Source organism: Notolepis coatsorum (assembly GCF_963971535.1).
Source record: "Notolepis coatsorum genome assembly, chromosome: 3".
Classification (NCBI taxonomy): Eukaryota; Metazoa; Chordata; class Actinopteri; order Aulopiformes; family Paralepididae; genus Notolepis; species Notolepis coatsorum.
The window spans coordinates 108,068,324-108,084,819 of NC_140167.1; the positions used below are offsets into that span (position 1 = coordinate 108,068,324).

Below are 16,496 nucleotides of genomic sequence, written 5' to 3' on the forward strand. Positions count from 1 at the left end.
AGTAGAGTGCCTGACCATATGTCTTTATAATAATAATAATAATAATAATAATACATTTTATTTATAAGGCGCCTTTCAAGACACTCAAGGTCGCCGTACAACAATTAAAAGGCTGAAGGCTCTTGACCCCATGGGGACAGACGGGCTGGGGGGACGGTCAGGTTGATGGAGGAGGCAGACCTGAGGGACTGGGTGGGAATGTTGATGTGGAGGAGGTCGGACAGGTATGGAGGGGCGAGGTTGTGGATGGCCTTGAATGTATGGAGGAGGATCTTGTAGTCTATGCTGTGTTTAATGGGAAGCCAGTGTAGTTGGCGTAGGGCGCAGGGACGTGCACAGGACTTTAGAGGGGCAGGTGCTCAAAAGCTAAAAAGGGCACTGGGCCTGTGCTATTTTTGGGGGGCCTTTTTGGGTGGGAGGCGCCTTTTTATGCTTTTGGGGGGGGTTTGGTGATCAAATATTGAATATTGAACTATGTGATACTAAGCACAACTAAGCACAACAACAGCCTGCTCCTGAACATTGGTAAAACCAAGGAGCTGATCGTGGATTATAGGAGAGGACAGCAGGAGACACACACACCACTGAGGATAAACGGGGCCACCGGGGACAGGGTGAGCAGCTTTAAGTACCTGGGGGTCCACATCTCAGAGGACCTGACATGGACAACACACATAGACTCAGTCGTAAAGAAGGCGAAGCAGCGCCTCTACCACCTGAGACAGTTAAGGAAGTTCAGAGTATCTGGGAAGATACTCCAGTCCTTCTACTCTGGAGCTGTAGAGAGCATCTTGACTGGAAAAATCACTGCCTGGTATGGAAACAGCACGGCACAGGACAAGAAGGCCCTACAGAGAGTGGTGCGCTCAGCCGAGCGTACCACGGGTATTGCACTACCACCCCTGCAGGCAGGGACGTGCACAGGACTTTAGAGGGGCAGGTGCTCAAAGGCTGAAAAGGGCACTACACTTGTGTGTATATATAAACCGAGCGCACGTAGCGCGCGTGGGCGATTTTCAAGGGCCCTTTCCGGGCGGGAAGACCCCTTTTTATGCTTTTTGGGGTTTTTTGGTGATCAAATATTGAATATTGAACTATAATAATCAGTGCAGGAGCTCACTTATCCTTGAAAGACACTTTTATCACTGACTTAAAAGGCCCACACATCTCCATAAATGTTCAGGGGGGAGGGAATAAGTGCTTACCCTACAGACCCCAAGGAGTGCTGTATATTCTGTATTGTTTAATATAAATGCATTTTTTATTCCAATCCCGATTTGTATTTGAGATTCCCAAATCCCATCGAACTTGACTTCTTCGTGTCCCTCAATGAGTGTAATACCAGCATTCAACAGCGGTTTCTATCATCATCATCACCCACGCTATGCATAAAATATATAGGTCCGCGGAGAGGCACGCTGAGGAGGCCGTGCAAACTGCAATGGAATATGGGGCATCTCTCTCTTTACCTAATATTTTGATTATATCCTGACATTTTTCAGTTGGAAGGGCAGTCTATATGCGTAACGGTAAAAAAAAAAAAAAAAAGGGCACTTTTTTTATGAGGCTCAAAAAGGCAGGTGCTCAGGCACCCCTTGGCCTCTATGTGTGCACGTGCCTGGTTGGTATAAATATGCGACCTGCCCATGCACAAGACGGAATATTCAGTGCTTTAAGGCCAGTGATTCCCAACCTGGGGTCCTATCAGTTAAATGATACAAATTCACGAATCAATAATTATTTGAGGGGGGGGGGGGAGCGATATTTTATAAAAGCTCTGTGGATGTATTATTAAATAAAAAAAGAATAGTCTACATACTGTAGGACACATTTTATCTATAGCAGCTTTAAGATTCTAACCGTTGTTTCAAATGAACTAGGTGACTTAAGAGTTTCATCCTCTGTTATGAGAAATAAATTACAATTATGGAGAAGAGGTCGTTTCTTGATCAAGTATCAACAGGAGTTATGAAGAGCACGGAAACGATCCCTCCGTCCGTCGGAGCTCTGGTCGTGAAGACCTTTGTAGCAGGTTAACTGTTCTCACACTGGAATGTCGGCGTTTTTACTGCAAAAGAAATGTTAATTTGATATTAGGATGTCTATTGTGTTTAATAAATGGGTACTTGTGTCAAACCGTGTTGTGTTGTGCTTCCTGCTTCAAGAACAGAACAGACCAATAGAGCCTGATATCTGTATTTAAACATGAATCCACTTGTGTATTTAAACATGGAATCCACTTGTGTATTTAAACATGGAATCCACTTCTGTATTTAAACATGAATCCACTTCTGTATTTAAACATGGAATCCACTTCTGTATCCACTTCTTTAAGTTCAAGTAGAAGTCTTTTCTAAGCAATATATTGTGTTTCTGCATTTCTATAAGAAGAATCCCAGCAGCAGCAGCAGCAGCAGCAGGATGAGACAGGAAGTGAGGTCAAACAGGAAGTGAAATTTACCTGCAGGCTCCCTCCCTCCCTCAAGAAGAAGAACCTGCTGCTGGTGGCAGCTAATCCATCCAGTCCAATCTATCGTCATCTTGTGCCTTTCTGTGTCATTTTGGCTAAACTTTTGTCCTCCACAGTGTTATCTATGATTGCAGATGATTATTTAGGAGATATGAACACGTTTTGTTGTGTAGTTAGATGTGTTTAGTAGTATGTGATGACTGAGCAGCACATGGTCCCATTCATTAGTCCCACACACACACGCACTGTCTGTCTGTCTGTCTGTCATTACTAGTCCATTCCAGACATAAATGCTGCATCATGTACAATTGATAGATGGGCTACTACTATTGATTACATCATGTACATGTTGTTGTGTGATGTTTCAGCAGCAGCAGCTGTGGACAAGGAGGATTCAAGTGGTGGTCTTTCTTCAGACAGAGTGGAACTGGAACATCATATGGTGAGTGAGTATCTCTCCATCACTCACTTTGTCAATGTAAATGTTTTGGTACATTGGGGTTAAAGGAAACGGACGAAAAAAAATCTAAATGTGATGGGGCTGGGCTCTGTTTAATTTGCCTTATTTTTTCCCGCCCTTAAAAAAAAGAAAAAAAAAATTGGTTAATTGAGTGATTTAATGAAATCAACTTTATGAACAGATTGCAGGATGGGTACAGTACAGTACAGCTCAATACATAAAATTGTTACGGGCATGCAGACCAGAGACAGACTTTGGTCTTGTTTACATCGGGGTCCCCCACACGTGTGTGTGTGTAAATGGCGCGTGATTACAAAACCTAGCCGCATTTCTCGGTCGGAGACGCTCTCTGATTGGCACTGACTGACGCTCTCTGATTGGCACTGACTGACGCTCTCTGATTGGCCACTGACGCGTTTGCCCAATCCGTGACGAGCTGTGTCTTTGCCCATTTCCACGTCAAACAGCCTGCAAACTACCTGGCTGGCGGTCTATCGCCCTGCTCTAAGACAAACTCTAACCTTAACCAACTTTGAAAGAGTGCACCGTTGAAAGAACTTGCCGTCACGCTCTAAGACAAACTCTAACCTTAACTAACTTCGAAGAGTGCCTAAAAAAAAACTTGATTGATTGATTGATTGATTGATTGATTGATTGAAAACTTGATTAACAGATTGCATCAGGGTCCCCCATTTTCAATTCATCATGACATGCATGACATACACTGTAAAAATAAATGTTTTTTCACAGGAAATTTTACACTGTATTATTTTACAGATTACCTTTGTTTTTCTACATACAGTAAATGACCTTTTATCAAAATATTAACCATTAAATAAAGGTTGTAATCTGTAAATGTATTTGATTTTACTGTAATTTGACCAGAAGTATTTGGAAACCATTGATGCCAGACATTTACCGTTTTCTTGCAGCTTTTATTTCTTACAGTGTGTATATAGGGACATACATGACATACAGGTATATATAATATATACGTAAATGGCTGCATTTATATAGCGCTTTACAATTTGTTCCTCACATTTTACCCATTCACTCAGGCGTTCACACACCGACGGCACTTGGACACTTGGACACGCTGCCCGGGAGGAGCGGCAATCGAACCGGTAACCTTTCACTACCACACGACAGAAAGTTAACCTTTCACTACCACACGACAGCATGTTAACCCTTTCACTACCACACTACAGAAGGTTAACCCTTTCACTGCCATGTGACAGCCTGTTAACCCTTTCACTGCCACACTACAGCGGGTTAACCCTTTCACTGCCATGCGACAGCCTGTTAACCCTTTCACTGCCACACTACAGAAGGTTAACCCTTTCACTACCACATTACAGACGGTTAACCCTTTCACTACCACACGACAGCATGTTAACCCTTTCACTACCACACTACAGCGGGTTAACCCTTTCACTGTCACACGACAGCAGGTTAACCCTTTCACTACCACACTACAGAAGGTTAACCCTTTCACTACCACACGACAGCATGTTAACCCTTTCACTACCACACTACAGAAGGTTAACCCTTTCACTACCACATTACAGACGGTTAACCCTTTCAGTGCCATGTGACAGCGGGTTAACCCTTTCACTGCACACCTGTCTCACTGCTCGCCTGTCTCACTGTACACCTGTCTCACTGCTCACCTGTCTCACTGCTCGCCTGTCTCACTGCTCGCTTGTCTCACTGCACACCTGTCTCACTGCACACCTGTCTCACTGCTCGCTTGTCTCACTGCTCACCTGTCTCACTGCTTGTCTGTCTCACTGCTTGTCTGTCTCACTGCTCGTCTGTCTCACTGCTCCCTGTCTCACTGCACACCTGTCTCACTGCTCGCCTGTCTCACTGCTCGCCTGTCTCACTGCACACCTGTCTCACAACACACCTGTCTCACTGCACACCTGTCTCACTGCTCGCCTGTCTCACTGCTCCCTGTCTCACTGCTCGCCTGTCTCACTGCACACCTGTCTCACTGCTCGCCTGTCTCACTGCACACCTGTCTCACTGCTCGCCTGTCTCACTGCTCGCCTGTCTCACTGCTTGCCTGTCTCACTGCTCGCTTGTCTCACTGCACGCCTGTCTCACTGCTCGCTTGTCTCACTGCACAACTGTCTCACTGCTCGCCTGTCTCACTGCACACCTGTCTCACTGCACACCTGTCTCACTGCTCGCCTGTCTCACTGCTCGCCTGTCTCACTGCTCCCTGTCTCACTGCTCGCCTGTCTCACTGCACACCTGTCTCACTGCTCGCCTGTCTCACTGCACACCTGTCTCACTGCTCGCCTGTCTCACTGCTCGCCTGTCTCACTGCTTGCCTGTCTCACTGCTCGCTTGTCTCACTGCACGCCTGTCTCACTGCTCGCTTGTCTCACTGCACAACTGTCTCACTGCTCGCCTGTCTCACTGCACACCTGTCTCACTGCACACCTGTCTCACTGCTCGCCTGTCTCACTGCACACCTGTCTCACTGCACACCTGTCTCACTGCTCGCCTGTCTCACTGCACACCTGTCTCACTGCTCGCCTGTCTCACTGCTCGCCTGTCTCACTGCTCGCCTGTCTCACTGCACACCTGTCTCACTGCTCGCCTGTCTCACTGCATACCTGTCTCACTGCTCGCCTGTCTCACTGCTCACCTGTCTCACTGCTCGCCTGTCTCACTGCTCCCTGTCTCACTGCACACCTGTCTCACTGCTCGCCTGTCTCACTGCACACCTGTCTCACTGCACACCTGTCTCACTGCTCGCTTGTCTCACTGCACAACTGTCTCACTGCTCGCCTGTCTCACTGCTCGCCTGTCTCACTGCTCGCCTGTCTCACTGCTCGCCTGTCTCACTGCACCCCTGTCTCACTGCACACCTCTCACTGCTCGCCTGTCTCACTGCTCCCTGTCTCACTGCACACCTGTCTCACTGCTCCCTGTCTCACTGCACACCTGTCTCACTGCTCGCCTGTCTCACTGCACACCTGTCTCACTGCACGCCTGTCTCCGCTCGCTTGTCTCACTGCACACCTGTCTCACTGCTCGCTTGTCTCACTGCACAACTGTCTCACTGCTCGCCTGTCTCACTGCTCGCCTGTCTCACTGCTCGCCTGTCTCACTGCTCCCTGTCTCACTGCACACCTGTCTCACTGCTCGCCTGTCTCACTGCACACCTGTCTCACTGCACGCCTGTCTCACTGCTCGCTTGTCTCACTGCACACCTGTCTCACTGCTCGCTTGTCTCACTGCACAACTGTCTCACTGCTCGCCTGTCTCACTGCTCGCCTGTCTCACTGCTCCCTGTCTCACTGCACACCTGTCTCACTGCTCGCCTGTCTCACTGCACACCTGTCTCACTGCACGCCTGTCTCACTGCTTGCTTGTCTCACTGCACACATGTCTCACTGCTCGCTTGTCTCACTGCACAACTGTCTCACTGCTCGCCTGTCTCACTGCTCGCCTGTCTCACTCTCTCTCTCACTCTTAGTGTATCACTCTTACTGTCTCACTCTTAATGTCTCACTCTTACTATCTCACTCTTAATGCCTCACTCTCTCACTCTTACTCTCTCACTCTCTCTCACTCTTAATCTATCACTCTTACTCTCTCACTCTCTCTCACTCTTAATATCTCACTCTTACTCTATCACTCTCTCTCACTCTTAATCTATCACTCTTACTCTCTCACTCTTACTATCTCACTCTTACTCTCTCACTCTCTCTCACTCTTAATATCTCACTCTTAATCTCTCACTATATCTCACTATTAATATCTCACTCTTTCTCACTCTTAATATCTCACTCTTACTCTCTCACTCTCTCTCACTCTTAATCTATCACTCTTACTATCTCACTCTCGCTCACTCTTACTCTCTCACTCTCTCTCACTCTTAATCTCTCACTCTCTCTCACTCTTAATCTCTCACTCTTAATCTCTCACTCACTCTTAATATCTCACTCTTACTCTCTCACTCTCTCACTCTTACTCTCTCACTCTCTCTCACTCTTAATATCTCACTCTATCTCACTCTTAATCTCACTCTTACTCTCTCACTCTTTCTCTCTCACTCTTAATCTCTCACTCTCTCTTACTCTTAATCTCTCACTCTTACTCTCTCACTCTCTCTCACTCTTAATCTCTCACTCTCTCTCACTCTTAATCTCTCACTCTTAATCTCTCACTCACTCTTAATATCTCACTCTTACTCTCTCACTCTCTCACTCTTACTCTCTCACTCTATCTCACTCTTAATATCTCACTCTATCTCACTCTTAATCTCACTCTTACTCTCTCACTCTTTCTCTCTCACTCTTAATCTCTCACTCTCTCTTACTCTTAATCTCTCACTCTTACTCTCTCACTCACTCTCACTCTTAGGCTGAGGTTACACCTTTCGTATCATCTTCGTATTGTTTTCTTATACGCATCGCCGCGTATCGCCGCGACGTCATGCGCCTCGAGTCACACTTTCGTTTTTTTTTCGTTTTTGTCAGCCAAGCACACTGATGTAGTACACTGCCAAAGCAGTAGGTGGCAGTAGGTGGCAAACATGAAGGCAATTTCAGCCAATCAGAACGAATGTGCCAATACACTTCCTGGTGGAAGCTCCAGCAAAGAAATGTCAATAAGGCAGCCTATGCCGCGCCACCATCTTGTTTACTCAATGCAGCAATAATCTTTCAGCAAAGCCTAATACAAGTGCAATAAACAAAACGGATACATTCACTGTGTGTTCTGCTTGTCATTTGTTGATGAAACAAAACTAACATCAACACAAGTGACCACCAAGAGCGGATAGTTTTAGTCTAAAAAACGCTCGGTAGCATTGTTAGCGGTAGCATTGTTAGCTGCATGCTAACGTCAATGGAGTATGCCATTATAACAATATAGCATTGTGGCTAGAAGCTAACGTTAGCTCACGCTACTTAGCCAGCATCAAAACTGATGATATCGCGAGCTATCAGTAGTTAGATAACATTAGAGACAACGCTGTGTGTATTAAACAAAGGTGAATAGATGACTGGGCCATTTTGTTTAATGCTTGTTAAGTTGAAAGAGGAACTCTGAGCTAACAGGGTCTGAATCCTGATAGCTCACGTTAACCAGTTCATGCAATCGGTAATGCTAGCAGAATGAATGGATGTAAACTTTATTTAACATATTGCATATGGGTACAATACAATACGGCTCAATACAAACAATTGTTAAGGGAATGCAGACTGTTGTAGCTTGGACTGGGGTCCTTATAACAATAACTTGACAACACATGGTAGCTGAAGCTATTTGGGACACGGAGCTCTGTCCCCAAACACACACACACACACACTCTGCTGTCACCGGAAGGGCACGCAGATGGTATCTACTGCGCATGGGCGTTTTCGCAACAACTGCTCCGTGCTGACTACACGCTGTATTCCTGGCGTTTTTTTTGCGTATCTCCAAACGCAAACACAATTTTGCGTTTCAGCCGTATCCACAAAAAAACGCCAAAAAACACGTTTCTGTGTAGATAGGACATGATACGTCGTCAAAAACGTATAAAAAAACGCCAGGAATACACTAGTCTAACCTCAGCCTTACTCTATCACTCTCTCTCACTCTTAATATCTCACTCTTACTATCTCACTCTCTCTCACTCTTAATCTATCACTCTTACTCTCTCACTCTCTCTCACTCTTAATATCTCACTCTTACTCTCTCACTCTATCTCACTCGTAATCTATCACTCTTACTCTCTCACTCTCTCTCACTCTTACTCTCTCACTCTTACTCTCTCACTCTCTCACTCTTAATCTCTCACTCTCTATCACTCTTAATATCTCACTCTTAATCTCTCACTCTTAATCTCTCACTCTTACTCTCTCACTCTTACTCTCACTCTCTCACTCTTAATCTCTCACTCTTACTCTCTCACTCTCTCTCACTCTTAATCTCTCACTCTCTCTCACTCTTAATATCTCACTCTCTCTCACTCTTAATCTTCAACATTCTGAACTTTCAGCAGTATATTTGATTGTTCTTTTTTTGCGTCGACTCATGCACCTTTTTGAAAATCATCTGACATGAAGATGGAACACATTTTTGTTGTTAATATGATTTATATTACTGGTTCATACAAGACATTATCTTCCTCTAAGCCAATCTGCACTTTAATATAGGCCTGGGTTGTTTTTATTTCTGTTAGCGCCGTGGGTCAGCAGCCGCGGTCTAGCTGAGTCAATGTTGATGGTTTTGTTGAACATTTGTATTTCACAGGAGAGAAACTGTATTCAAAGAAAGCTATTAAAATAGTCTTTGAATCTAAATATACTTTCTTTGTGTTGATTTTACATTAATTCCATGATTTTACTCAAGTAAATATCTGTTACAAGCTTCGGCCTTAAGTAGAAAAATGCTATTTTAATCTAGGTTAATCTAGATTAATTACAGAAAATTGTGAGATTAATTGGTTAATTTCTTTTAATCTATTGACGCGACAGCACTAGTTTTTACGCTTGCTTGAGATGGATTTTAGCCATGTTATGTTACATTTCTATGGGAACACTTCTCCCCTCCCTAGACACTGTTCCACCTCTGTCACTACGCTGTGTCCTACGATGAGGGGGTGTTCCCCGAGCCCCACGCCTTCCTGCCCCAGCGCTGGCTCAGAGGAGGGGAGGACAAGTCCAAGCAGCACCCGTTCGGATCGGTCCCCTTCGGCTTCGGGATCAGGGCCTGCCTGGGCCGGAGGGTGGCTGAGCTGGAGATGTACCTCCTCCTGTCCAGGGTAAGACCTTCCAGGTGCTCAGACCTTTTGAATTGCAGTGCCAGGGGCTGAAGCGAACATAAAGGAGATATTGAACGGCCCATTTTGTTAGTTCTTTTTTCAATACGTTGCTGCAAACTATTATTTGTAAAAAATATTGAACCACACAGACAGCAATCAGAATACTGGCATTTCCATAACGCTTTGCCACCGCGCATTCAGTCCACACTGCAGCTTTCATCTCTACGGTATATTTTCAAAAACATGAGGAACAACTTTGCTTGAATTGTCTTTATTATGAAAACTAAAACAGGACGTTTGCATATTCTCAATGTTGCTGTCGACGTCGTCGCGTCGATGTGGGGACTTGCTTCTTCAAACCGGGTGGACAAAGTTTACAGACAAACGTTAGATTGTTTCCGTCTGAGTCAGTACTGACTTTAACGTTAAACTATTTTAAATCCCCAAGCGCCGACATCTAGAGGTAGAGTTCTCTGAGCGAGTGCTGCTCTCGACCTGCTGCTGCGCAGCTCTCGGCTTCTGCTCGCAGATTCAGCTGTTGTTGTGATGAGTCTGATGACGTAGCAGGGGTTGACAGGCGCGTTGCCAGATCGGTTGGTTTTCCACATAATTTTAAAGCCTGTTTACGGTGTGTTTTAACTGGGTTTTCGGCTGAAATACATATGAAATCTGGCACATCTTTGAATGCCGTTATAACAGAGTTCTGAGAACGAACGTACTTTTAAACTCCGTTACACAGCGCTGAGAATGAACGCGTTCTCAATTACGTTCATTTAGCGGATAATCAGTACGTTCAGTTCACGTTCGCCCAAAATACGAACGCGTTCATGAACGATCGTTCATTGAACGCGTTCAGGTACATCACTGTATATATATATATATAGACCAATATATATGTTTTTTTTTTTTATCATATAGGTATATTCACCTACATTATCATTTTTTTCTCTTTTTTTTCAGGGTCCATACACAGTGTCATCACTTTACATTCATGTATCCGTGTCTTCTGTAGTTCAATTTGCATCAAGGAGTGCCGACTCTGAGTTAAAGTGCATAAGTACATGTACACAAATGAGGACCACTACAGTCAGTAACCACCTATACAACAAAAAATAACGAAAATAACAAAGAATTATATGTTGGGGTGCATCTTCCTGACACGCAACTCCCTTTACATAAGGTTTACTTAAAACTTAAACCAAAAGGACACAGCAATGCACCTTAAACAAATGAAGAGCGTACAGGTGTAATGTACACTATCCATGTTTCCCATTTTTTTCAAAAACTATTCCTGTTGCATTCTAAAAGAAAATGTAATTATTTCCATCTTAAAAATATCATGTATCATATCAATCCAATCATCCACTGTAGGAGTTTCTGTTCTTAACCACTTTCTAGTAATGGCTTTCCTGCCAGCAGCACTTAGAATCTGAAATACATATCTATCCTGTGAGGTACCATTTTCTGATGGCAGAGCGCCCAAATATAGACTCTCCAGCTTAAATGGGATGTCCCCCTGGAATACCTTTTCCAAGCTTTTATGGACCTCCCTCCAGAATGGTATCAGCAAGGGACAAGACCAGAATATGTGATAATGATTTACCTCGGAGAGGCCACACTGTCTCCAGCAGTTGGACGATTTGGTATAATGACTCTTTTGAGCTGGAGTAATGAAGAACCTAATGAGGGTTTTCCAACTAAATTATCTCCATACGGATGAACTTGATGTTTTCCATTGTATTTCACATAAATCCTCCCATTGCTCTTCCGTTATACTTAGGTTTCCCTCCCTTTCCCATTTTAGTTTTACATACAATGAATTACCTTTTGTCTGTTGTAGTCCCCTATAAAGTCTTGAGATGTTTTTTTGGTTTGAATTAGAAACATAAGCCTCTCTGACTTTTAGTAAAATATTATCCAAAAGCGTTTGTTTACTTTGCTTCAGTAATTGCTCAATATGGTGTCGACCTTGAAGAAATCTGTACAAATAAAAAATGTTCAAGCCATGCTGCATCTTCAGATCTTGAAAACTCTTCATGGACCCCTGATGTAAAAAGGTACAATATGCTGTTAAGCCTTGAGTTTCCCACCCTTTAAACCTTACATCCCATCTTTTAGGTACAAAATCTGGGTCATATGCACACCATCTCAAAACCTTTATAGCTTATTTGTATTTTTTTTTTATTATTATTTTGGGCTATTACCGGTACCTTACTCCACAACTTAAGTGGTAAACTAATCCATGGGTTTCCCCAACTCAATTAAATCACTCAACAAAGCCTTATCCCCAATTGCAGCTTGAATTGGATATTCTTCTGTTATAGCCATCTCAATCTCCTTCCACCTGGCAAAATATTCTGGATTACACCAACACGTCAAAGGTCTTAATTGAGCTGCAATATAATAATATTTTAAACATGGGAGTGCGACCCCTCCCATGTGTTTTGCTAATTGTAGACTCTTGTATCTAATTCTATGTCTCCGCCCTTACCAAATGTACCTCAAAATAAGTTTGTCCCATTCCTGAAATTGTTCGTCAGGTAGGTCTAGAGAGGAAGGGCCTGGAAGAGAGACGGCAATCTCGGCAAAATGGAGTCTTTTGTAACAGATTATTATAACTGATCATAACTATGTACTATTTACAAAATCTTTTTTTTACAAACAATGTCAATGTAAACAAATCTTTTAAAGTGTCAGAAAATACCACAAACTATTTAGTTGTTGTCCACTGTTAGTCCTTGAGGTCCAAGAGACCTGTCAATCAATGTGGGGGTGAAAACACGCCTCCAACATGTCATGGATCCTGCCCTGTGGGGCGGCCCTTTTGTTTATAGTTTGCTTATGGATTGTGCCTTTGACTTGGGGCCGGGGGGACCTGCTGAAAAGTGGCCCCTTGACGGGTTATCTGGCACACAAGTAGGCTCTTGTCTAGTATTAGTTTTACTTGCAGCAGACCCAGATGGTGGCAGTAATAGGGAGTTTGTAAACATACTGTCCTGACTGAGTTGCCCCTGACCTGCGCTGAGCTGAGCTCTAGGGCTCTAGGGCTGAACAATTAGTCAAAATGTTATCAAAATCACAATATAGCCTAATGCAATATTAAAATCGTAGGAGGTGCAATATTTGTTTAAGGTGAAATGTCTAAAATACCAGTCAGGTATTGTGGTGCTGCAGAGATGTCTCGGTTTACTAATTGTATCCTACAGGCTTAAGAAAACATTTTGGTTTGGTACCGATCCCTGCTAAATTCACACCATGATCATTTGAATAATGTTTTTCCAATGAAAATTAGAATAATAACATGAACATTTTTAATTCCCTCTAATATTGTGACATAATACATATATCACAATTGCAATATCAAAATAATCACAATTGGATATTTTTCTCCAAATCGTTCAGCCCTAGGCTCTATGGGGAAACCCTGACACTCCCGTGACTAAATGTTGTTTTGAAGGAACACTACTAGATGCCATTTAGCCAAATCAGATGGATGTGAGTGTGACTCTTTCCCCTTTTTAAACTTTTAAACTTCAACTTCAACTTAAACTTCAACTTAAACTTAAACTTTTACAGAGCTGGCTGGTCCTTAAGTCCAGTTTGCTCTGAACAGGGTGAATCTGCATTTTGCTATGATGCCCCTCTAGCTCATGGAATGAACTCCAACAGTCCTTAAAGCTTGAGATTCTCCCCTCTGCTGCAGAGTTTAAAACCTTGATCTCCAACCTTTGTCGATCAAGTTGTACATGCTTTAATTGATTGTTGTTATCCTTACTTATTGTCTTATTGTTATGATTTTTATATTCTGTCTGATTTTATATGCCGTGACTCTAAATGAGGGAAACCTCAGTTGCCTTTCGAGTTTAAATGAAGGTTTGAAATTAAATTGAAATGAAATAGGTAGCTTGGATTGATTATTTAGATCACTAGCATGGGTAACGCATTTAAATATATTGTAGTCCCTGTTGTTCTGATCAGAATTACGTTCCTCTTTGCTCCTCTGATGTGCACACACCAAGTATGACGTGGTCAGGAAACCCATGTATTACATTTGCCTAGGCATAGTGACTTGTAGCAACCGTCACTGTCTTCCTGTGTTCGTTTTGCCATAACAGATCACAACAGTTACAACTTTGAACAATATTATTCTCAACCATAACCATGGCACTGGGTCTGGCAGCTGGCCAGCCAGGGTTAATTATTAACTGTGGAGTGTGCGCTGGGTCTGGACCTTCAGACCTTGTGACTAAAGGGAAATCTTAGTTTATTTTTAGAAGACATTTTTATAAGCTTGTCTGATTGGTGATGAACTGCAAGGCATTTCAATCCATCTATAAAGAGCTTGTAGGAGTGTTTTGGTTTTGGAGATATTTGAAGAAATCAATAGGGAGGGACACAAACCACTCCCAAATTGGGATTGCATTTGGGCTGTGATATGATATGATATGCTAGACCCTTGACTATTATTAATTAATTTGTTTGTCTCTTGATGTAGAATAATTGCAGGACTGGTTCCTGGGATGTTGCAAAGTGTCTCTTTCTAGCATTGGTTTTAGTTGAAGCGTAGCAGTATTGTTGCTTGCTTGTACTTGGGACAGAAACAAACCCTCAGTTGGTACACAAGTGCCAAAGGGTTGAGGGAACCTGCCCATGGCAGTGCCCACACAATACATTCAAACCACGTTCAATAGCTGTAGGAGCTGAGCCAAGGTAGTCCAACCATACCTCTCCCCTTTAAGCCCCATGAAATTGTCTGGGTTAACATAGCTAACATAGTTTAAATAGTTAACATAGCTGTTCTGAAAAAGACTTTACAGAAAACATCTCCACAGCGATAGCATGGTCGTCAAGGTAAGACGTGTACTGAAGCTATTCTACTCTATGTATACTGGAGCTATTCTACGCCATGTACTGAAGCTATTCTACTCATTGTACTGGAGATATTCTACTCAATGTACTGGAGCTATTCTGGCAGAAGTCACTGGGGGCACAAATGGGTCTAAAATGTGCGTCTTATTTGTATGAAGTTTTGACTATTTTCCTAACTTGTAAATATTACCGGTATTCAGCATTCATTTATTTGCCTAATGTGGAATATCTCCCTCTCTCTCCCCTCTCTCTCTTCTTCTCCCCCCACTTTCTCTCTTCCTCTCCATCCCTCTCTATTTCTTCCTCTGTCTCTTTCTCTCCCATTCCCCCCTCTTCCTCTCCGCCCCTCTCTTTCTCCCCTTTCTCTCTCTCAATTCTCTTCCCCCCACTTTCTCTCTTCCTCTCCATCCCTCTATCTTTTTTCCTCTCTGTCCCTTTCTCTCTCTCTCTCTCTCTCTCTCTCTCTCTCTCTCTCTCTCTCTCTCTCTCTCTCTCTCTCCAGTTGATAAAGCACTATGAGGTGAGGTCGGATCCTGCAGGAACCACAGTCAAGCCGATCACCAGAACCCTTCTTGTCCCGGCGACATCGATGAACCTGCAGTTTCTCGACAGGCCAGTGGGACTGGAGGACTCAACAGCAGCGGCAGGAGTGTCATTATGAACAGTAGCATTCACATCTTGTCGCCTTCCTGTCAACAAGTGCTTGTTTTATACAAGCTTCAGTCAGTGTGTATTATAGCAACTCTTCCACACCAAAGATGTACCAACTTTGCTTTTCAACACTAAGTGTAACTTTTCTTTTTTTAATATGTAAATAAGAATAATTCACTATCCTGAAATATTTTTGCTCCAGTAGCAATTTGTTTTCAGACAAATCATGTGTAATTTTTGCCTTCTACTATATTTTACAAAATGTATATGTACCTTTAAAATGTATATTGTTCAAAATATGTTTATGTTGATCATTTAGGATTCCCTAAAGAGCTATGGTGTTGCTATTACAAATTGAGACCTTCCAGACCTAAAATATCAAAAGTGTCTAAATTGTCTTAGACATACTATTATACTGTGAAACTGCCATGATTATTCATTTATTATCATCAATATTGCCCCAGATTACTAAAACTGGAATTTATTAATTATGTGTTATGGTAGAGTAATATCTCCCTCTTGTGGACACATTATGCTACTACAAAATAGGAGGGTGATTATACTTAAATGAAGAAATATATATTTTGGTTTATGGGGGGGGGTTGACGATTGATGTCTTATTTTTACTGGTCGCGACCCCTAGAAGCAGATCGATGCCTCTTGGTCACTCCCCTACATAGTCAACATGGTGTATTTCCTTTTCCATTTTTCAGGATATACTTGTAACTTGACCAGGAGGAGGGGTTTAGTCTTCAAATATTAATTATTTCACAAGAAATAAGCATCTATTGCAAACATTTAGTTTGTATATCTTTTCACGACAGGACATATACACAGGTGTATATTTTATTCGCAGACATCTTGGTTGCAAACAAGTGGTTATAAACAAATAGCAGGTAATTATCATTAAATGACAACTGTGGCCAATGCGCTGTGGCATTGTACCATTTTGTATGGCAAAACTCCATCATGGAAATACTATTATACTACTACAATACTATTTTTATGTTTCTCCTGATTTGATAAGACTCATCTCCTTCCCCATTGGTAACCATCAAATCAGGTGAGCAATATAAGATGATTTATATATTTTTTTTTACCACTGCAGAGCAAAAGTCAGTATCATAAAATAATAAAAGTAATGTATTACACAAAACCAAGCAGGTTCATAGTAGGATCTAGAGATGATTATGCTGTTAACGCAGAAAACTGATGAGGGAGTTTTCTCTGGTGTTCCCAGATAGAATTACAAGAAGAGGATGAGTCACAGCCCC

At 42.8% G+C, this 16,496-nt stretch overlaps 1 protein-coding gene across 1 annotated transcript in view; it reads left to right on the forward strand.

Moving 5' to 3' along the window:
- slc15a2 (solute carrier family 15 member 2) overlaps positions 1-16,496 on the forward strand; it is a gene marked incomplete at its 5' end in the record, with an annotated part of 130,554 nt that overhangs the window by 3,127 nt on the left and 110,931 nt on the right. The window contains one exon of the mRNA XM_084311335.1: positions 9,496-9,702. Coding sequence (XP_084167461.1) covers positions 9,496-9,702 — 207 coding nt within the window. The remainder of the gene's footprint in view (positions 1-9,495; positions 9,703-16,496) is intronic.